Source organism: Gymnoscopelus braueri, assembly GCF_963280865.1.
Source record: "Gymnoscopelus braueri genome assembly, chromosome: 9".
Classification (NCBI taxonomy): Eukaryota; Metazoa; Chordata; class Actinopteri; order Myctophiformes; family Myctophidae; genus Gymnoscopelus; species Gymnoscopelus braueri.
Window position 1 is genome coordinate 20,045,178 of NC_137610.1, and position 24,354 is coordinate 20,069,531.

The 24,354-nt window shown below is 40.6% G+C and overlaps 2 protein-coding genes across 3 annotated transcripts in view; one reads left to right on the forward strand and one right to left on the reverse strand.

The window, feature by feature from the left end:
- pamr1b (peptidase domain containing associated with muscle regeneration 1b) overlaps positions 1-2,883 on the forward strand; it is a 31,083-nt gene extending 28,200 nt beyond the window's left edge. For both annotated transcript variants that reach the window (XM_080437578.1, XM_080437579.1), the window contains exon 14: positions 1,672-2,883. In XM_080437578.1, the coding sequence (XP_080293704.1) occupies positions 1,672-2,247 (576 nt within the window). In that variant the 3' untranslated portion in view covers positions 2,248-2,883. The remainder of the gene's footprint in view (positions 1-1,671) is intronic.
- Positions 1-24,354, reverse strand: part of pdhx (pyruvate dehydrogenase complex component X) — a 408,353-nt gene that overhangs the window by 263,062 nt on the left and 120,937 nt on the right. The gene's annotated exons all lie outside the window — the stretch shown is intronic.

The following is a 24,354-nucleotide window of genomic DNA, read 5'->3' on the forward strand; positions in this document are numbered from 1 at the left end:
CTGCCGGTCGACTATTGGCAATTAGTCGCCAATTAGATTCGACTAAACAATTCCTTAGTCGGGGACAGGCCTACCCAATACCCATGGCTTTACGCATTGATAAAGACAACAAGAAACACACATTTGATCAATATTTCAATTCAATAAATAGATTAACATTAGTGTCAATGAAGTGTTAATACCTTGACTGTGGGAGGTTGGCTGAGGGCAGGTGCATGTTGGTATGCACTACGCAGCCATTCTATGAACCATCCAAGGTTGCTGTTTTCTGCTCTGTGTTTTGGTCCCTTTGCACTCAGATAAACTCCAGTGTTTCCTCAGAAGTGAATTCTACACAGCCCTCACTGTCAGTGTCAAGCATTCAGTCCTATGCCATTCTCTAGTTATATGGTGGAAGATTACTCATCTGACCATATCACTTTTTCCCCACATCTCTGTAGACCAGCACATTGTCACCAGCGCATTTGTCTTTGTAATGAGGGCTTTATGCACTGCAATCCTATATGTAGTTGTCGATGGACTGTTCCTGATGACACAGTCCTGCATTTACATTCTCAGTCTGATGTCTTTCCTATAGATACAAATACAGACATTGTTTCTATTGAAACACTAGCCAGTTGAGCATTCTTTATGACGGAATCTCCGGCCATGCGTGTCCCAATAACGAACCCTCTTTTATGGTCACTTAGTTGGAACTATTCCTCTTGCATCTTGATCCAACATTGAGGTCAACTAGGCCTGCTCAGCATTGCATACATGCCACAGAGCATGACAGGATGGAAATAGCAATTGCATTGTCCAGTACACCTGTAGGCGTCTGCATTCCTTATGTTTCTCCACTCATTTATTCAGTTTTTTCCTTTAATCTCTCACCCATCTGTATATTCTGTATATGGAATACATATCCAATCATTTATTTAAACAAAGAACAGCAGGGAGGTAATCACACTTACTTCCCCTGATACCCATTTTGAATAATGTGTTAACTAGGGCTCCATGAGTACACTGTGTGCATCATTGTGTTGCATGGAGACAAGTAAAAGCCTTTACAACATGTTCCATCCTGCCACCCTGCTGTTTGCCACTGGGTCTCTTTATTCAATTCATTCATTCATTCACTCATTATCCAAAAACTCTCTTCAGTCAAATCAGTTATTTACTATGCATGAATAAATGAATTATTTGAAAGGTCCTTAAACACCCGTAGCATTTTTTCCCCCGTCCGAACATGTAGTGAAAGTTTTGTTTGTGATATGAGTACATCGCAAAGAACGCAATATTATATGGCAATAAAGCGTTCAATGTTTCTAAAATAAATAAACTCATCGACCTGTGTGGACTGTGGACGAGGCATTTTTCGGATCACATTCCCAGGGTGTAATGATCTCAACTACAAATGGAAACAATGTAGAAAAAAGACAGAAAGGAGCGCATCTGTTTGGCTGGAGTAAAACCTTTCCACAAGAGTGCCTTGGTCTCATCCTTTTTTCTTTTTTTTTTACAAATGGAAACAATTGACCCTTACAGGTCTATTTGGTTCCATTAGTGCAGTTAAATACTGAGGATTTTACAGTGTTCCCTTTCATATCACACCGTTCCATTCTTTCCCCACCACTTACTTGCATATTGTTTGTTTCTTACCCTGCCTGTGTCTCGCTGCTTCTCCTTTAGGTGGCGTCTGTGGCCGTCCACCCCAACTACGACCCCCTGATTCTGGATTCGGACTTCGCTGTGATAAAGCTCCTGGACAAGGCCCGGATCGGGGAGCGGGTCCTCCCCCTCTGCCTCCCGGACGCCCAGGGAGGCGAGGTGACCTCCACGCAAGGCCTCGTGATGGGCTGGTCCCCTCTGGCATCCCTGGGGGCTGACGAGAAAGCCAGGGTCGGGGTGGTGCACCTCGCTGACGTGGTACCATGCGAGCAGCAGTACGCTCGCAACGGCATGCCGGTCAGCGTCACAGACAACATGCTCTGCGCTAGCCAGAAGCCTGACTACAGCCCGTCCAATATCTGTCCCTCCGACACCGGGGGTGTCCTTATTCTGCCTGGGATCTCCACGGACTCCACCAGAGACAACCAGGGGCCCTCTGTCGGCTCTGCGGGGAGACAGGGGGACAACAAGGGGCGGTGGACAATGTTGGGCCTTGTGAGCTTTGGCTATGAGGACGGGGAGTGTAACCCGGAGCTCTATACAGTGTACACGCACGCAGCCAACTTCAAAGACTGGATAGAGAGCAATATGAAGTAGAGAAACCCTACTGTCAGACTCACCCTCTTTCTTTGACGTTCCTAAACATTTGATTTCCTTCATACCTCATTACCCCCCCCCCCCCACACACACACACACACACACACACACACACACACACACACACACGCACAAACGCACACATTTCACATATCAGATGCAACACTGGACAGCATAGCACTCTTAACCACTTATGTCCCATGTACTTTAACATACAACAAATAGTGAAAGTAGACGATCTACGAGCTAACAACATGTTGAAGATCGGCCATTTTCACTGTTTTCGAAAACTGACATTTGTAGAATTTCTTCTGGACATTTGGGGACATTTTTTTTATGACATGCCCAAAATAGAGATGCCAGGGTTAAAGTGGTTAACTGCAGGGCACATTAATATGCATTGTATTGGGCCCAACCTTCCCTTGGCAGACCACTTCAGTGTACACAGGTCTTTTAACTTGGGACTATTAGACTTGAAAACCAGTTTAACACTCTATAAGTCCTCTGGATGGCGATGGTTTGCATTCCATTCATTGGTATGTATATACGATGTAATGTACTGTATTATTCTATCTATTCACACGATGTACATATTGTACAGGACAGAGAAGTCATGGTGCTTTAAATAAAAGATAATGCTGGTGTTTGTAAAGAAAGACTCTGGTTGAGCTGTGGGTATTATTCATCAATGTGACTCACTGGGCTCTCACTCAGCAATCATGCACTCGGTGCAGCCAGGGATAAATCATTACATTAATGTTAATATGAGAGAAGAAAAAAAATATATTTGATATGGAAGTCAAGACCACATTTGGCCCAAGCTTAGCTTCCATTTCTGCGGAAAGGTGTGAATGAATTGAGGTCAAGGCAGTACAATTGCAATCATTTTGACATATTCACAAATCAATTCCCAATCCTGTGAGCAAATTAATTACATTACCTCCTGTATTCATTGAGGGGGTGTACTGTGTATTGATGGACAGCCTGCAGTTTGTTTGACAATCACAAGGGGGCAGTATAGAAGCACATTATTAGTTACTACAAGCAAAGCCGCTTCTTGCTTCCAGCCATTGAGAAATGCCTCAGACCAGCTTGCAGTGGTTCTCTCTCCCTTTCCATCATTTTATTCATTGATTCCACCTTACTTTCATTTCTCAAGAGTGGTAGAAAATGCAGCATTTGCACTATGGTAATATGGTAATATTCACTCTACCTCACTTACATCAGATGACTAATGAGCCTTAACAAATCTAGTAAATGTGTTCACTGTCACATAACAACAACTTCATTATATTTTAATGGGATTCATGTTATGCTGCCTGCAATGCTAAGTGAGCTGGAGTATAACAATACCCTGACTCAATAAGATATGTATGTAATCAACATGTAACACTATCAGAATCAGAATCAGTTTTATTGTCACATCACAGGTTTACAAGGTAAAAAAGTGGGTGAAATTCTTTTTTGTACATCGTTCCCATCGCAACGTTAGTTTCCATAGAAAGAAGAGGGGGGGGGGGAGAAGAAGAGGGTGGGGGGTAAGTGGGAAGGAGATCAAAACAAGAGAGCAACAGAAGGCCAGACAAGTTATCTACATATTTACAAATTACCTGAGATAATAAAAACTAAAAAAAACTAAACTAAGGTGCCTGAGCATAGCAGCAATGTATTGTATTGTATTGTATACTGTGCAACTATGCAAGCAAGTGAAGCAAGCAACGTTGTTTCTTTTTGTAGTACTGTAATGTATGCCTACAGTCTAGTTTTGAGTTTAAAGGAAGCCATTGGATTCCATTTATTTAATCACTGTATGAAAATCAACATGCAAGGCAAAAAAAATGTATAGCACATTTCAACAAACAAGGCAATCCAAAGTGCTTTACATAAAACATTAAGAATTAAGTCATCAATACACAGATCAAAACACATTATAAAAGGACATTTTAATATAACCTTAGCCCTATAGAAGAATGAAAAAAAAAAATCATTATTTTAGTCTTAGTCGTAGATCACATTTCCATGGCCACTTACCAATGATTAAAATATAAGCATTGGGCAATACACTCTTTGGATAGAAACAGTTTTGTCACTCTTCGTCAACCTTGCAATAATATTATCCTCGCCAGGCTGGAATGGCAGAGGCGAGTGCTTATGTTTTTTTCCACTCCTGTGACTTTCTGTCTGTCCGTCCATCTTTTCATATCCCATTTGGTTACGATTCTCTTCCAAAGTTTGTGTTAGGGGCCCCCTTTGCACACATGCAACAAATGTCACTGTTTGTTGCCGAAACATGATTTTCTTCATGTGCACTTTCCTAGTTTGGACTATAATTCAGGCCAGGAGTACATACACCCACCAAGGCCACCCTGCCCACATATTCTCCCCCCACACCTACATACACACAACATAGTAGTCCTCAAGTCTCTACATACTTCCCTGTATACAGTACAAGCCAATATCACATTCATATAGGTGCTTTCATTTACTCTGGCTGATTACACCTCTAGTTTTAGGTAGGTTGAAACTGGGTGGCGCTATGCTGACAATTACTGTATATGATGAACCTATATGGTCCAAAATGAATGATGTGACAGAGTTGCCAATCAAATCTACTTTGTGCATTCCCTCATGCTCTCTCTCTCTTATTACTGCGCAGGCTGCGTTCTGGTTTCGGTACCCTGCAATGGCCAAGTTATTGTGTGTGTGAAATAGGGGTGGGACGATATGGGTACCTCACGATACGATATATATCACGATATTAGGCCCACGATAACAATATATATCACGATATTCGACGATATTCGATATATTGCGATATCACGATATTCAATATATATTGCAAGAAATTTCACCAACGATATATCACGATATCTGAAAATATCGATATATTGCGATATCACGATATATTGCATGAAATTTCACCAACGATATATCACGATAGTCCTTGTATTCAATTCATAAACACATAAAATAGCACCAAACAGTTCAAAATCATCATTACACAAATACAGAGTAGGAAAAACAACGTATCACAAACTTAAAAAAATATTATATATATATATATTTTTTTTTTTCGGCAGTATATCGATTAGTTATCGCGGGAGAAAGTATCGCGATATATCGCGATATCGATATATCGTCCCACCCCTAGTGTGAAATAGGCTCTCCCTCACTCTCTCCCCCCCCCTTCTCCATCTCTCGCTGATCAAGCTCTGTTCTGATGTCACACACAACTGATTTGTGCTGACATTAACGCAGATAAAAACACCGATTTGCACTGTGGTCGGACATGCATGTCCAGTCCATATATCTGCATCAGACAGATGGTGTCATAGACAGACAGACTAGACTCACAGACAGACAGGCAACTTGAACTTTATAGAGCAGACATAAAGAGTTAAATTAAAACTGTTGATTTTACTGTGTATAAATAAGGTGATCATACTGTGATCACGCTGAAGAAGGCTTGATGCCCAAACGCTTCCTAGTCTGCCCGTGCCTTAATCTTATATTAATTAAAAGTACCAGAAGGACTTGGGAGTGCTGGCAAGTCTCATGTGACTATTCTCTGGATTTGGATGCATCACTTTCTTTGGCTGGGGGTCATAAATGAAGATTTAAAAGATTCAAAATTCAAGAGGGTTTATTTTGTCATTCATGTGTGGCATGCTCCACAGACTGAGGTAAGTAAGTACGGAATTAATCACATATGCTAAACAATAACAACATCAAGCTAATAATAGTACAATACTGGATATCTCTGCTGTTGGGCAGAAACCAGCTAACTCCAAAAAATAAACGAAATATACATTTTTCAGGAAATGAAGAAAACTTTCTTAAATTATTTTTAAACAAAGGTATAATGCCTCATCAAAGTTGGTATTGTGACTAGGCTATATATATTGTCAGATACTTGCATGTGTCATTATATTATCACCACTTTACCCAAATTTACCTTCTTTGCTTCACTGGGAGTCAAATGGTGACTTACAAAAAAAGAGAAGACAAGTAAATGTAAAAACCTTTTAGCATCAGATTTTGAAAGATTGTTCTTCCACACTAGCATTATATTAGAAAATTGTTCAAGAACTGCAAAAGCCACAACAGTTAAGAATCAAGAGACATTTTGTTACTTCATACAGGTACAAGCAGCAAAATGTAAAATGGTACAGTGTATACCTTTTAACCATTTTAATATTCTACAGAAGCTATATCAATAAAAAGGCTGTTCATGTTCTTTCACACATTTGCTGACAATGAATAAGAGCTTCGTTTAGTGCTCAAAGTCCCAGAGGAGACAGTTCTGTCCTCTTGGTCTAGGCAAAGGCCTGTTCTCAGGCCCTTCATTAGCTCACAGGGCAGCATCAATAGAGAAATGGATAACACTCGCCCCAAAACCTGACTGGCAGGGAATGAAGATCTAGCCCCGGGTAAAGTACCTGAACAATGCTGAGAAAAACGCCACCATGAGAGCTCCAGAGTTCACAGAAAAGAGGCGGCAGGGTGAGGTATTTCACGTCCGACCTGTACGTTCCCACACCAGTTTCCCAGCCAGAACAGCCAGGCTGGCACCAGCAACAGTATGGATGTGCTGTGGGTCGTTATGCTATTGCCTTTTAATTAACCCCGGCGTCCCTATTTTGGGCATGTCATTTAAAGAGAAAGTTCTCCAAATTACCCTAGGCCTATATGCTTAAAGATCCTGACACACATGAAATTAATTTGCCCCAAATCTATTTTTTCAAACCGTTGCGAGTACATTCACACAGAATATGAATATTTCGCAGCGATAAAGCAATGCAATTTTTTATTGGAACATTGCAACATGGATTTTAAGCACAATAAAGGCATCAACCTGTATGAATGGGCCCATTAGTCTGACATAGCAATAGTCCGACAAATGTTAGTTTAGTGTGAGAGGTTAGGTAGTTTTTTGTGAGGTTATGGTTAGGGTTAAGGTTAAATAGCTCTATATTCGGATAGTAATCACTTATAGAATGTTTGTTCAATAACAGGGGTCTATCCGTCTCTCCAGCTCTTTACTAAACAGGGGAAAAAAAATAGGTCGGAATTCCAATTTTACCAACTCATACAGGATACAAGATAAATAATTGAAATTGTAAGTGATACACTTTTTAACTATAAATATCACAAACAGCACCTTTAAAGGTGAAAATAGACAATATACCACAAGCTCACAACGCGTCACATGAGCCTCTTGAAGTTCTGGGTTTTTTAGAAGCTAAAATTACGAGACTTCTCGATTGCAGGGTCCGCTTGTTTGATGTCGCGGGGATTTCACTGAGTCAACAACACTGACTCCATGTCCACAGGTATTCTCGAATGTGTTTTACATTTCTCACCTGACAACCCACCCCCATTTTCCACCCATCACGCCCTTAGCTACCCATCATCCTCTGCTCCCATCTGCCCCATGAATCATGATGAGAGGCTTTAGGCACCAAATAGAGCAGAGATATTATTCTGTCGCTGGCCTGCATGCATGGCCCATATACAATGGAGTGCATTCATTCACATACTTACATGCACAGCACACACTGTACTATATTTGTGCACCGGAAAAAAACAATGCAATGCAATTTTGCTGTGTGTGCGTGTGCGTGTGTGTGTGTGTGTGTGTGTGTGTGTGTGTGTGTGTGTGTGTGTGCGTGTGTGTTTGTGGTGCTGGGTTGTAGTGCTGTAATTTCACGAGCATCACTCTTTCATATGCAGGCCTGTTACTGAGGTTGCAAAGGCCATGGTGACAATGTGATTTATTAAGGCAGCATTTATTTGACTGCCACAGCCACAGAAAGACCCTAATGAATTCTGGTTACTGAGAACAAACTGAAAGAGAGGGGGAGAATGACAGAGATAGAGAGACTGAGAGAGAGAGAGAGACTGAGAGACTGCGAGAGAGAGAGACCACACATGCACACACAAGTTTGTATTGTGGAAGATTATTGTGAACATCAGGGGATCTGTAAACCCTGGTGACCAGTGACCACTACAGAAAATACAGAAAATATCTGCATAACTAATAAATTAGGACTTTTTTATAGTAACGTGTAAACTTTAAAGTATATCTCTTTTGTGAAAAACAAGGCCTACCCTTGTTTTGCTGAGAATCCTTCTACCTTCATAACTGAATGTAATACAATTTAGGCATTTTGCAGATAATCTTATCCAGACCGTCTTACAAGTACGAGATCGGAATAAGCAGAGTTAGCATGACCTAGTCATGAAACAACACAGTAAATAGACAAATAAGTAGAGTGCAGAGAGAACAATGTAGTGCCTCAAAGAAACTAGGATACCAGCCAGGTAAACAATGAATCTAGCATCTGTTTAAACAACATGCTATAAACAACATTAAGGGTAGGGTAAGTGATATTTTTGGGTTAAAACAAAAAGTATTTTGTTAAAAGGTTAAAGCACTATATTCTGATAGTAATCATTGCTATAGAGCGTTTGTTCAGTAACAGGAGTCTCCCCGTCTCTCCAGCTCTTTAATAAACAGAAAATACATTTTCCGGTAGGTGTCAAAATCTCAGCCAATCAGGAGAAAGTACAAATCTTTAAGCTTCATTTTTATAGTGTTCCAGTTCCAATTTGGCCTGCTCATTTCTTAGTGTCATCACTTCCAATTTCACTTGTTTAATCTATATCCTGATTGAGTTCTCTATCCTGATTGGATAAAATTGGAAATGAAACTGAAACTGAAACAAAAATGCATTTTCTGTTTAATAAAGAGCTGGAGAGACAAGGAGACTCCTTTTACTGAACAAACACTCTATAGCAATGAGTACTATCAGAATATAGAGCTATTTAACACTTATTTTAACCAAAGAAAATCACTTACCCTACCTTTAAATATATATTCTTTTAAGTAATTAATGAGCTTAGCCCAAATGACGAGTAAATCAAGGAGGCCTGCCATGATGACACCTGTCACATGTTTACCACAATTATGTGAATGGAAGCAGATTTGGCCTGTAGAAAATAATCGAGGGACAGCGAGTGCATTTTCCGGCAGCGGAAGCTGCCGCGGAGCTGCCGGCGGCGCCAGCTTTGGGAGTGTGCTGCGTAACGCAGTCAGTGGGGCAAACGCAGTCCCCACCAATATTATTTACGATTCTGTGCCTATCGGTACATAACTCGGAAGGCGCTTAGTCGACTAGCAGACCATCGGCCGGTCGTCGCGGGCACTCGCGCCTGGAGGCGCTCGGGCGCGACTCCTTGGCCTCAAGGTCTGCTGAGTCGGCGCGCCTCCGTCATGGTCCAAAACTATACTTTATCGGCGAAAAAAAGAAGAGCGGCAGCTGCCGGTAGTCACTGCCGGCAGCTGCCGCTCCTCCACCGGCAGTTCCGTGGCAGCTTCCGCTGCCGTAAAATGCACTCGCTCCTTCTGAAATAATGTATATATATTTTGTGTTAGTTAATAATAATAATAATAATAACTAGAAAAAGTGCTCCTCGGAGCCAGGTCAGGTATATTATTGTGGGGCAGCAATGTTCAGAATTTGCCAATCAGGATGGAATATGAAAAATCGGTCAGAACCATCTTGATCACTTGACTATAGAGATAATGGGTACCGATTTGCATGATTGGACAACATTTGTAGGAGTAATATAAAAAAGAAAAGTGTTGCAAAAATCAGCCTCCTGGTGGCGCTATAATAGGGAAATGTTAAAAGAGTGTTATTTGTTCTTCAACGTAGTGCGAATGTGCGTGCAAAGTGTCACCGCAATCGCGTTTTGTTCAAAACGGGCCACTCCTGCAAACTTTAGATGTCAATGTTAGCCAATCAGGATGGAATATGAAAAATTAAACAGATCCATCTTGATCACATGACTATAGAGATCATGTGTACCGCTTTGCGTGAAATTTGGATAAATTCTGAAGGAAACATTTGTTTTACATAAGTCGGCCTCCTGGTGGCGCTACGAAAGGCAAATGTGAAAAAAGCAGGGCAGATGTTTTTCCTTGGCCTCTAGGGAGTATGCGTGCAAAGTTTCACGCAGATCGGTGCAGCTATAGTTAAAAACACAAATCGACCCTTTACAGCGCCACCATGTGGCTGATTTGAAACATTTCAAGTGGCATTTATTCCTCGGCCTAGTGGGAATGTGCGTGTGAAATCTCACGGAAATCGCAAGCTGCGTTCATGATTTGAGGCATTTTGTTGAAAACGGAGCAATCCTGCAAACTTTGGAAGCCAACCTTAGCCAATCAGGATAGAATATGGAAAATTGGACAGATCCGTGTTGATCACATGACTATAGAGATACTGTGTACTGAATTGCGTGATGTTTGGATAAAATCTGTAGGAGTACTGTCAAAAAATGTGTTTTTCAAAAAGCGGCCTCCTGGACTGGTGGCGCTATAACAGGCCCATGTGAAAAATTTGGGGCAGAGGTTCTGCTCTGGCATCCAGGGAGTGTGTGTGCACTAGTGATGAGCGGGCCGACCCGTAACCCGCGGGTCCCGCGGGTCAACCCGCGGCGCGGGTGGTCGAGTCAGGATTTCAGAGGCAATTGTGCGGGCTGCGGGTGAGCGGGTCAGCCGCTCTCACATGCACGAAAATAAAATAAAAATAACCCTATTTTGAACAACATGCTTGTTTATTTAGCCCATGACAATGTTGTGCTACTGTAGACATTTAAAGCGACTTTGGGTACTTAAAAGAGCACTATATAAATCTGAGCTATTATGATGATGATTTATTTATTTTTTCACCGCGGGTCGCGGGGCGGGTTGAGCCATAGATTTATATATGGGTTCGCGGGGCGGGTTGAGGCGGGTTAGGTTCCGTGGCGGGGCGGGTCGGGTCATGAAAAAACCCGACCTGCACATCACTAGTGTGCACAGTTTCTCTGCGATCAAGCCAACGGTGCCAGAGATTAGCTGTACACAAAATGACAGAATGACGGACGGACACACGGACACACGGACACACGGACGGACGGACAGGGGGTAAAACATACTCTCGCCATGCCTTTCGGCCTGGCGGAGACAATAATGATATTCATAATAATAATAATAATAATAATAATAATAATAATAATAATAATAATAATAATAATAACAACAACAACAACAACAACAACAACAATAATAATAATAATAATAATGATAATGATGTATCATCTTTATTCTAAAAGATAAGCCCCTTTAGCCCACTTAGATCAGCCACCCCTGGAAACAAATAACCAAAAAAGGCCAACACCATCCCCCACAATGAACATTGATTCCCTTCCCCTACACACATTGGGTCTAAATGCTGTTGTCACTGTTCCATCTCAGGTTTAACATGCAGCTCAATATTGCACTGACCCCTTCCCCCACTGAACCTCCCCTCTCTAGTCCTCCCAGGGGCATTTACAGAGACTTGCAAGCTTTATTACTCTCCTTTATTGTAATAACAAACTCATATCCTCTGATTGCTCGTATATGAGGCCATTGCCACTGGCCCAATCCCATTAGGAACAGGGTTAATGTACCTTTCATTACAGGGTCAGGACGGTGCATCACAGTTACCCTGATTTCTACCCAGCATACTGCCTGTGTATATGTATAATATTTGACAATACTTTTGAAAACACTTGACAGATAATATAAATGCATTGTCTATTAAGCTCAGTAGATAAAAAGAATAATGCTGCCGCCTGCCGATGAAGGATCTCAATACAAGCAATTTTCCTTACATAGTCCATGTTGCTTTTGTACCGTACTTTGTTTCAGTAATGTTCTCACTCTCTTTGCCTAAATGTTAATGCTATATTGTAGCCCTATATATTTATTTTGGTATTATAAATAATGTTAGCTGAATTTTGCATTATTTAGCATATACTAGGGATGCACCGATATATCGGCCATATATTGGTATCAGTAAAATCAGATTTAGAATGCAATAGCGGTATCAAACCGATAAATAGAAATACTATTTACATTGTTTGAACTAATGTGTGGATCAGTAGGCCTAATACATCAGGTAATAAGAATGCTCTGTTTGGTAGAATTCTGTAACTGCACCCAGAATCATAGTTACTGTATAATAAGTGTAAAGGAAACAATACTGGAAACTATAATGATATATCGGCATCGGTCAATTTGACCATGCAAATAATCGGATACTGGACAAAATGTTAACATTGTGCATCCCTATTATATACTGTAATACAAATTGGTACACATTATCTCTGGAGTCATATGATGAACATGTGTTATTCAGTTTTTTTTTTCATATTCCATTTTGAATGGCTATGATTTATTTTGCCATGTACAGTAAGTGTTCAAATGCCCTGTATACATGCAAATCTTCAAATACTTTGACTGCTTTTGATAAGCTGGATGGGGGCTACAAGGTCATGTTAAATAATGACACTGTTCCACATGGACTTAATATCCCTGATAGATACATTTTCTCTTGTGAAATCAGGTCCATATCTATCTATCAGATCTAAATTAATTAAATCAATAAACAGATGAAACCTCTTGTAAAACAATTATATTTGGGTTTATTCCAGAGAAGAGATCTTATACATGCGTCGGAAATGCTAGGTTCCAGATATAATCTTCTGAAGTTTAAACAGAGATACATAGCTTTATACACATAGCGTGGGTTTACGCCTTCCGTCTGTGAACAATCCGAGGTTAACCTACTACCTAATATTGTTGACATGTGCTAGGAGGCCAACTACTGTAGACATAATAATCAGACACTTGCACTGCCTGAGAGGCACAAGCACTTTTGATCAGATTGACATAAGGGGCATGTGAATGCATACAAATGAAATATATCTTTATCAGATTGATAAATATATATTTAATTTTATCAATGCCCCTGAAAAGAAACTTTCAACAGTGGTCCTTTGTAAGTCTGGGATCAATTCACTTTGCAGGCTGCTGATCCAGTCGGGCTCTAGAGCGTATATGAAAACGCTGCTCTAAACCAATAGGCCTATTACTTTTAATTTAGTCCAAGTCACATCACACGTCACAGGTTATTGTGACAGTCAGACTTAAATCCAAGTTCACAAGACCAGATACCACTGACATTTGGGTAACTACTGTACCATGCTTGGTATTTATCACTCCAGTAGTATCTTACCATCAGACAGTAACATCAGGGCCTGAGCAGTTTCAGACTAGCATGCAACAGCATGTAGACAGACTCAGGGACAATATTTGTCATGCATATCATATAACCAGTGGGGGGAAAAGTACTCAAATGTTTTACTTAAGTAAAAGTATCAATACTGCAATGTAGAAGTACTCCAAGTAGTCCAGAATTCTAAATTTACTTGAGTAAAAGTACAAAAGTATTGGTATCAAAATGTACTTAAAGTACCAAAAGTAAAAGTACTAAAATGCTTGAAAATAGCAGATCTACAAGCTCACAACACGTTGCGATGCGACGCGTTGTGAGCTTGTAGATCGGCTATTTTCAAATAGCCTAGGTAAAATAGGTCTAAAGTGGTTCATGTATGTTTTATAATGTAATCATTTATATCTGCAAAGTAACTATCAACTAAAGTTTTCAAATAATTGTAGTGGAGTAAAAGTACAATATTCGCCTCTGAGATGTAGTGGAGTAGAAGTAAAATTATTTTTAAATTGTAAATACTCCAGTAAAGTAAAAAATACCTAAAAAATGTACTTAAGTACAGTACTTGAGTAAATGTACTTAGTTACTTTACACCACTGCATATAGCATGCTTTTTGAATGGGGTAGACAAGGACTAACATGACCCAAGACTGCTGAAGAGGAAACCCAGAGTAAAAATATGTAAAGAATACCAAAGATGAATAGCATGATGACATAGCCCAGCAGGTTTGAGCTATGAACGTTGAAGTATCTGAATGTCCTTCAATGATGTACAGCCTGTCAAACGAGTCAAACATGCCACAGCATATAGATGGACCCAAGGGGAATACTTAAAATGCTTCTTGAAAGGAGTAGACAAGGACCAACACGACCCAAGACTGGGGACATCGCAGACAACACAGACAAGGAAGGCCAATGTGTGGTTGAAGGTCAAGTGAGTTTGTTTGTTTATTTATCATCAAACTTTCAACTTCTCAACTCTTTAGTTGTCCCTCTCAGGCAAATGGGATGTGTCACTTCCGCGAGTTGTTTATGTCGAGTATTTCTTGGAGTATTCCATGACTGACAGACACACAGAGAGACCACGGCACCTACTGTATGATGCATGCACGTGTGCACTTCCATGGGACAGAGAAACCATTAAGCTAAAGCCCACTTAACACCAACATAATAAACATGTCATCATATCCCGCACAACTATGACTGGACACACTGATAGAGACAGAGACAGAGACAGAGACAGAGACGCACACGCACACGCACACGCACACGCACACGCACGCACGCACGCACGCACGCACGCACGCACGCACGCACACACACACACACACACACACACACAGACTGTGCACCACCTATGAAGCGCATGCATGTGTGCACACACACTGGAGACCTCCAGGCATGAGTCTATAGCAGGCTAGTCCAAGGCAAATATATAGGATTTTCCTAGTTCTTGTCTGTACATGCACAGCAGCATTCTGGACCAGCTGGAGAATCTTTACAGACTTGATTGCAACAAGGACATCTTGTTACGGTGTCGTTGGAGGCCTGGGTAATGCTGCCCAGAGTAGGAATGTCATTGTATAATGTGTTTCTAATGTGTTTGTTTAGCACCAAGCACAATAACATCAGTTTTGTCTGAATTTAGCAGATTTGTTACGGTGTCTTTGGAGGTGTCGTGGAATTCTGGATCAATCAGCAATCGATGAGGCACATAGGAGTCGAGACAATATTCTAGGTGGTGATGATTATGCTTTATGTTCTGTACATGATATCATGGGGAGAAGTACGATAACACTCATGTCAGTGGTACGGTAGTTAAGCCAAAAGCACAGGGCAGAGATCATACAGCTATACTGTAGCTGCTTCAAGGACAAACTGTACCAAAACAATAGCTATTAGGCCTAGTGGAGACATCTAGGCTTTTACAAGCTGCCAAATATCATAATGTATTGTAGAAGTATTATAAGTGATGGTCAAATTCTAAAATATAAAGGTTAGATATAAGCAGCCATATAATTTCTTCCTCTGAGGCCTAGGTAATACTACCCAGAGAAGGAATGTGAGAATGTGTTTCTAAGCTGTTTGTTTAGCTCCAAGCACAATAACATCAGCTTTGTTTTAGTTTAGTAGTAGTGTTTTCGTTACTTAGATTTGTTTTCTTGACCACAAATGTTAAGAATGTTATTTACCGTAGATAGCATGTCGTTTGGACAGATGCTAGGTTCATTGTTTACCTGGTATCCTTTTTCTTTGAGGCACCTCTGTACATTGTTCTCCTTGCACTCTACTTATGTGACTATTTACATTGTTGTTTGTTGACCTGAGTTCATGCTTACTCTGCTTAGGCCTATACTCCGATCTCGCACTTGTAAGTCGCTCTGGATAAGAGTGTCTGCTAAAAGCCTAAGTTATAATTGTAAATTGTAATAGCAGGTAATCCACATGTTTATATCCTTAAGACATGCTTAAAGGTTAGTTAACTGATTGGTTTCATCTAGTTTCATTGATAAATATAATTGAGTAGTATCATCTGCATTACAATGAAAATGTAAGAAGTGTTTCAATAATATTACCTAAAGGAAGCATAGCTCTATAAGGTGAATAGTATGGTTCAAGCACAGAAACTTCTGTGTCTAGCGGTTATGCACATGAAGGATTTATCATTAACATTTAGGCTACAAACTGCAGTTCCTTTAATGCCAATTAAAAGTTCCAATCTGTAATAAAATGTGATGGTCAATATTGTCAAATGTGACAGGTGCCTGATGCAATTAGGAGGTAATTTGTGCTGTCTCTGTGCTGTGATGTTCTCAAAAATGTGATTGCAAATCCTCAAAGTCACAGAACTGATTAGTTAGTCATCAGCGCATACGGAATACAAAAGCAGGACACCCACACTCTTCAATAGGACCACACAGTAGTGGTATTGGCAGGCAGCCATGCATGGCAAAAAAAGGGCTAGATATTACTGCACATCAGATTTCTCTTCTATAGCCTACTGTAAGATCTTGTTGTATTGCTGTTGTGATATGATGAATGAAAAATGTATTAAAAAAACTAAACACTGTTTATTATTGTAAATTATTGTCTATTGTGTAGATATGTGAAATGTGTGCTCAATTTGACCAATACATTCAGAGGAAGTAAGTTCAATATTTTGCAACATTTTGATGCATTTTAAGACAGCATAAGTGTGCTCCTCCCTCCAATAATAGTACATCAGCTGAACTTAAAATATGTATTTTGTTTTACCTTGTTAGAGTATGTTATAGTAGCCCTATAACTCTTATGATATCATATTGTGTAGATATTAGCTACATTTCACTCCTTTTTCTCCATAACATTCTCTGCGGGCAATTATAAAATCACAGAGAAACGGACGGACAATAGGCTAATAATTTTATATTTTCATTTTTAGGACCTCTGTGAAATTATTAGGCTATTGTCCGTCCGTTCATCTGTAATTATAGTGTTCAGACCCGTCATTGTGTGTGTGTGTGTGTGTGTGTGTGTGTGTGTGTGTGTGTGTGTGTGTGTGTGTGTGTGTGTGTGTGTGTGTGCGTGCGCAAGATGGAGACAGAAAATGATGAGACTCTGTCCCTGTCCACCAATAGCCAAGAAGAGACTGGCATGAACCACCTGTAATCATCCCATGGGCCACCAGTTTTGGTTTTGTTTTAAAAAGCGACTTTGAGTATCTATAAAAGTGCTATATAAACTGCATTTACTATTATTATTAGTTGAGAAAAATAGTACACTAAATTACCTGGTGAGTGGTGACCTAAGATATGGCATCAATGTCAGTTAATGGGAAGTCAGAGGTTAAGAAATTCCACAGAAACGGGAGTGTAGGGAGTGTAATAGGTACAGTAGTAGTGTGTTCCACAGAAAAGGTTGGATAAAGTAAGAGAACAGAATAAATGGTAACCGTGGGATAGGAATAGACAGTGGTGGAAAGTAATAAGTACATTTACTTAAGTACTGTACTTAAGTAAAATTTTGAGGTATTTGTACTTTCCAATACTTTTACTTCTATAGTCCATTACACCTCGGATCCAAATATTGTACTTTTACTCCACTGAAAAAAAATATATATTTGAAAACTTTAGTTACTAGTTACTTTGTAGATTTTGATTATTATTACAAAACTTACCACTTCAGCCCTATATACATTTCGGCCATTTGAAAATAGCAAATCTACAAGCTCACAATGCGTCGCGATGCGATGCAGTGTGAGCTTGTAGATCTGCTATTTTCAAAAGATTTGTATACATTTGAAAACTTGAAATGGGACATTCTGCATAATGAGTACTTTTGGTACTTTAACTACATTTTGATGCCAATACTTTTGTGCTCCTACTCAAGTAAATTTTGAATTCCGGACTTTTACTTGTAACAGAGTATTTCTACATTGCAGTATTGATACTTTTACTTAAGTAAAAAATGGTGTGCTTTTTCCACCACTGGGAATAGATCAGCGTTTCTCAACCTTTTTGGAGATCTGGACCACTAGCATATTTCAAGCAATCCTCAAGGGACCAGCAAAATAATCTCGCCAGCTGGTCCGCGCATGCTTTTAGGACACGACCTGGGATCCCATCTGGGCCCACAGCCTTACAAGTATTCACACACTTGAAGGCTTTGCATGCGTCGTCCTCTGAGATGGCTGGCCTCCTCTGGTAGTACAGCCACTGGCTGCTTGGTATTGGTGCTGTTGGTCTGCTCAGGTGATGCTGACCCCAGGTGGTTGTTGTGGGTGGGGTTGACATCAAACTGGTTGTAGAAGGTGGAAGGTGTAGAAGGGTTCCACCGCACATCAACACGGTTAGTCTCGGCAGCCGGTACAGTAACTCACAGGAGTAAGACACAACAATTTGGTACCACCCACCCATAAATCAAACATGGGCAAATTCTCCTTCTACAGCACTGCCACCCAGGATTGGAATAGTCTAACTCCATCCCTCAAAAAATGCAGTTCGCTGGGCTAATTTAAAAGAGCCTTAAAAAATCACCTTTCAGGAGGCCAAAGGAGGAGGTAGTACCATTTTCCCGTTAGACAGCAGACCCCCCCCCCCCCCCCCCGTTCTTGTACTTTTTTTTTCCCCCTCTTTTTTTTTTGTTGTACATAGTGTTTTTTTTTTTGCTGTTTATTTTGTAATGATATTTGAACTGTGGTGCCACTATATATGCCTATGAATTGAATACCAAGGCCCTCATTGGAAACAAGTCCACAAGGACTTTTATGAACGGACCTGTTAGACAAAGTATTTTAAATGTAACTGTGCTGTTTTAATTTTTTTGCCTAATAAAATATTCAATCAATCAAAAGTGGTCAACATGGTAAGAGAAGGAGGCACTGGAGAAAATCGGATAGGGCCTATATTAACTGCCTTTTATAAAGGTGCAGAGTACAAAGGGACAACGTTTAGATGTGAACGCACATCTTCATCAAGTTTGTGCTTTTTCAGTGAGGCACCTACTGAGGTACCTCACTGAAAAGTGTGTTATCACAAAGGGTGATAACACTCACACTGATCATCATCATCAAAAAACTCACCAATTTTTTAAAACTAATAGCACAGAAACAGTACCACAGTACCATGAAGCGATTTGGACTGTGGTGGGGCAGATAATGACGTCACTCATTAAATACCTCATGTTTAATATAAACAAATATTGAGATTTAAAAAATTAAAATAGCAAAATTGTTGATTTCAACGGCACAAATTAGAAGAGAAAAGGCTCAAAAGAATGAGACCATTTTGGTAAAATTTTTAGTCACTAAATGTGGGGTGCAAAGGTCACAAACATATAATTTAAAATATATGATACCGGCACAAACGTTATCCAGCACTAAAGAATGACACTATTCTTATTCGTGTTTTGATCATATGGGGTGCCCACTTAACGGAGGCCATATTTTTGGATGGCAGCTCTTTTTGAGACACAAACTAAGTAAAGCTTCCATCAAAACTATATATTCTCATTGATTCGCAGCCAGGTTTCAACTGAGGGCTATAGCCCGCCTGATGGGAAGTTGGGAACAGTCTCGTGTGAAAAGGCTCATAAATCGTTTAAGCCAGTGGTTCTCAACCTTTTCAAGCCGCGACCCCCCAAAATTGTCATATGAACTGGGGACCCCCCAAAATAATCATATTTGAACTGGGGACCCCTCAAAATAATCATACTTGAACTGGGGACCCCCCAAAATAATCATATTTGAGCTGGGGACCCCCCACCCTCACAAGCACTTGGAATTGTAGGAGTTGAGGTATTACATTTTGTTTGACTCGGTTAGATAAATATTGTGTTGTGAGGCATTGTGAGCTTGTAGATCAGCTATTTTCAAAATGTTTGCCTCTTTCTTATGTTATTTGACAATTTTCGAGGTATTCAAAATCCTTAAATTATCAAAATCATGAGGGTACCCCCCCTGGGGGTCCTGAACCACAGGTTGAGAACCACTGTGTTTAGAGGCTATATGAAGACAGGCTTGTATGGGTGTTAAAAAAAAGAAATTATAACCGCGTCAAGGGGGGCGTTGGGTTATCTTCAACCAACGGGGAATTGGCATTCCAAAGCACTGAAAGCAGAATAGACAAAGGGGAGGAAACGGGTGAAAGTGGGGGGGCGGCGGCGGCGGTGGGGGAGTGAGTGCGAAGTGTGCGAAGGAGGCGAAGTGAGGTAGAGCTCATTCACTGGGATTGTTGAGCGCGGAGGAGCTCCACGGATTACTGTGACAGAGATCCACTGGTGACAGAGATCCACTGGATACACTGCTCCTGCTCTGGACCGCTGAGTGCAGCTAATAGGTGGGCGATCCATCTCAGACGCGGATGTCCACAAGACCCTGCAGGGGCACAACACCAAAACTTATTTCACCCGATAGAACGACGTGGTTGTCCACAAAAGGTGAGATGATGCTCTGTTTTTATTTAGCTCATCATGGGTATGTTGCATGACAAAGTTCACATGGGCAATCGAAGACATAAAAAAAAGAGCATCAATCAACAACAGCAACATTTAATAGCCCTGTGAACATTTTGGGAGTTTGTCATCACAACACTACAAGGCTGTAGCCTATTACACACAAGGGTGTAACTAATATGCCTTAATTGGATGCAGCATCGTAATATGAAAAGCATATTACAATCACATTTTGCGCATATTAGGTGTCAACTTTTGAGTTACTGAACTTTGCAAAATATTCACACGCACCCAGACTGAGCCATAGGCTATAATGGGGAACCTGCTTTCCTGGAATAAAACCACCATCAATGCAGACTGCGCTGGGTTGGTTTACGTGCGTTAAAATTAAACGTGCATGTGCTCACATCTTCCTCAGCAAGGCTTTGTATGTATATTTGTAACTATTAGAGGCAAATAATTAAATTTCCTCTAGAAGGATGCTATACCAGTTCTCTAGACTATGCCATTTAAAATCACATCAAATTCAAGTATGCTCCTTAACTGTAGAAATGCAACTGCAGTTGTAATTGACCTATTGCAACTGTATATCTGCAAAAGGTTGCAATAGGATATCCTTCGATCTAAACCATCTCGTAGCTGATTTTAAATATTGTACAATTGGGTCATTCGTCTCCAACTAAGTAACCCTTTCCAAACGGCACCGTGGCTCAATTGCGCGTCAGAGAGTTGATTGGTTGATTGAATACTTTAATAACAGTCTGCAAAAAAAAAAGCACAGACATTACAGTTCTATACAAAAGGATTCTAAAAGGATTACACCCATAAGAAAGCACTAGGGCTCGTTTCCATTGGGGTCCTGACTCCTGTGTATTTAATAGAATACACGCATGCGTTCTTTATCTACTATCAAATAAAAGGAAGTTGATTTTATGTTAAGCCCTGCACAAAAGTTTGTGATTTTAGTATGTGTTTTAATCTCTTGTTCCGTTTAGGGAGGATTCCTATTTAGAAATAGCCTAAACAGGTGTAAAAATAATAATAATCTGCAATCAGCCCTAATTCCTAGGAAATAATCAAATGGATAAATGGAACCATTTTTTTTTATCACGATGTTTTATTTCGGCACAGAGACCCAAATTGCTTTTTGGAAAATATATAAAGTGAACGCCAATTAACTTGCTATCACCACCCACCTCTTGAACCAATCACTGAAGCCTATTACCTCCCTTAGCCTAAGACTCTTCCATCAACACACACACACACACACACACACACACACACACACACACACACACACACACACACACACACACACACACACACACACACACACACACACACACACACACCTCCATCATTATTGTCACCATGGAGACGAACTCTCACTCTGCCGCCAACATTGCTCTTTGCTCTTGAATTGTCATTTGTGCACTTGTGAAGGCTTTGTCTGAAGATGCTTCCAGGACCAACATTTTGAGTGATGGTCAAAACATTTTGAGTGAAAACCTAGAGAGGACTTGACACTTGTCAGCTATTCTGGTCTTATGAGAGATAACGGTAGATCCTGATGAATATTTAATTGATATGTCACTGCAGTAGTTGGCAGGGATAAAAAAAAAATCAGGGTGGCTACACAGTATGTGGACTGATGAAGCGCTGGACCTCAGTGTTATTATGGGTGAGACACTCTGAAAGGGAACGTGTCCAGGCAGCTAATATGTTTTGTCCTTCGCCCCGAGGCATACTCTCCAGACTTCTATACTGTGGCATTCTCTATGACTCATGAATGACTACACAGCAGACATTTAAGGCAAGCTTGTTGTATGCTCAAATGCACAACGAGCAATTTAATGTATGTGCTTGTATGTGTGTGTGTGTATGTGAAGGATTGCATTTAGTGTACTGCAGCCATAACGACTGATGTAAATCAATGGCCATATCAATGGTATTGTGTTTAGATTCATTATGTAGCTATTTGTTACTGAAATGGTATTGACGTACACACTGTACTTCATTATGCCTGTGCATTCTTTGCCTTGAAGGAAACGAGTTTGAGAAGCTCTGTCAGAACTATTAGCAATAAATAATACTTCAAGTAAAAAATGCATTAACAATAATTATACATCTGTGAATGAAAAGAATACTTCACAGATGGATGAGGGGTGTAGCCATTTCAAGGTACATCGATATTATAACACACACACACACACACACACACACACACACACACACACACACACACACACACACACACACACACACACACACACACACACACACACACACACACACACACACAGGGTCTTGTTAAAGCCCGGAGCATAGCTGAGCTGAAGCTGGAAGTGGAGCGAGCCAAACACATATTTCTCAGAATCTGTTGTCTTAAACATCTGTGAAGACATGTTAATTTAATTAGGGTAGACATCACTCAGGGCTGAGAAAGTGTATGTTTGGATGTATTTGTTCTCTTTTGTGTGTGCGTGTGTGTGTGTGTGTGTGTGTGTGTGTGTGTCTCTGTGTGGGGGGGGGGCTGTTTAATATTGGCCACAGGGTTTGCTACTGGGGAAGGGCACACATAGTGGGGGAGGGAGAATGTTGAGACATCCAAGCCAGGGATTAAGAATGTGGACTGGAATATCAAATAGCTGGCCGAAATGATCAATAGACATACAATCTTACAGGTTCTTGATTGATTGTTCGTTATTATGGATACCAGGTATTGGGTGACACATTTTGGATATGTGATCAATTCTGAAGTTGTTTTGGCCTATCTTCAGTAAAGAGGCAGTCAGCATCAACAGTATATTAATTTATTGATGATTGAGAATAGTAGGGCAGGTGACAGATCACCACAGTAAACCATAATGAATCAATGAAATGGAAAACATTAATTCTGGAGCAAGCGTAGAAATGAATTTAATTGAGCTAGAAGGTATCCACAATCTGCATTGTATTGGACCACAAAGGATAGTCTTGTTTCATGGCAAAAAAAAAGTACAATTTGCCATAATAGACAGAAAATTGGGACAATTCCAAATAGGGCCCCATGTTACATGTACAGTGCACTTTAAAATTAAATGAACACTGAAGATGTTTGCTGTGTGCAGTGCTTCATGATGTTCCTCAATCCGTTTTTATTTCCTGAGAAGAAAAAAGGAATCCTGAATACAGTGCTGGCAGGCAGGGGAAAACCGTCCAGTTTCTGTCAGACATGCATTGAAATTTCAAATTGGGAGAGAGAGAGATAGGGTGACAATGTGCATGAGTGAAAGAGAGAGAGAGAAAAGAGAGAGGGTGAGGGGGTGGAGAGAGGTTTTTCCCCCCCTTCATTTGAGAAGAGATAAATGGAGAGGGGGTGGAGAGGGTGAGCAGGGTGGTTGTGTGTCCTGCTGGGCGTTTTCTCTTGTGTTCTGGGAGCTCTGCCTGCAAGGTGCTAAGATGCCGCTGCCAGGAGCCTGAACGCAGAGCATCTGTTACCTGTCAGCAGCTGGCCTAGTCCAACCCCTCCACTCATTGATAAGAGAGAGAGAGATGGCCTAGGTGGGAGAGAGGGGGACAGTGCAACAGGATGAAAGAGATGAAGAGGAAACAAGTGAAAGTGAGGGAGGCAGGGAAAGATCCACAGAGGTGCTTGTGTATTGCATGTGCACGCGTGTGAATGCGACTCCATTCACAGAGATCCTCTGTGGTCTCGCTGGCACTTGGTGGCATCCAGTGCTTGAGTAATCCTCCTGGGAACACGTTGATGCTGCCAAAGTGCCATCCAGTTCCCCTAAACTTTGTACCAGCCTACTCTCTCACTCGAGTCTCGCTCATCTATCTCTCTGTCTTCTTTTATCCATTTAAATATTTGTTACACTGTTCACCTCATCGGCTTTTCGTTTCATCTAAAAAACGTTCAACTTGGCTTCCCTATGTTGGGCGTGTAATTTTACATTAAAAACAATGAATTTAAAAAAAATGTGATGTGTGTGAGCTTGTATGTTAGCTATGCTTGCTATTGGTCATACAGCAAATTTTAGGGTTTAAGTGGTTAATGTTGTCAGCTTAGTTTACTGTCTTT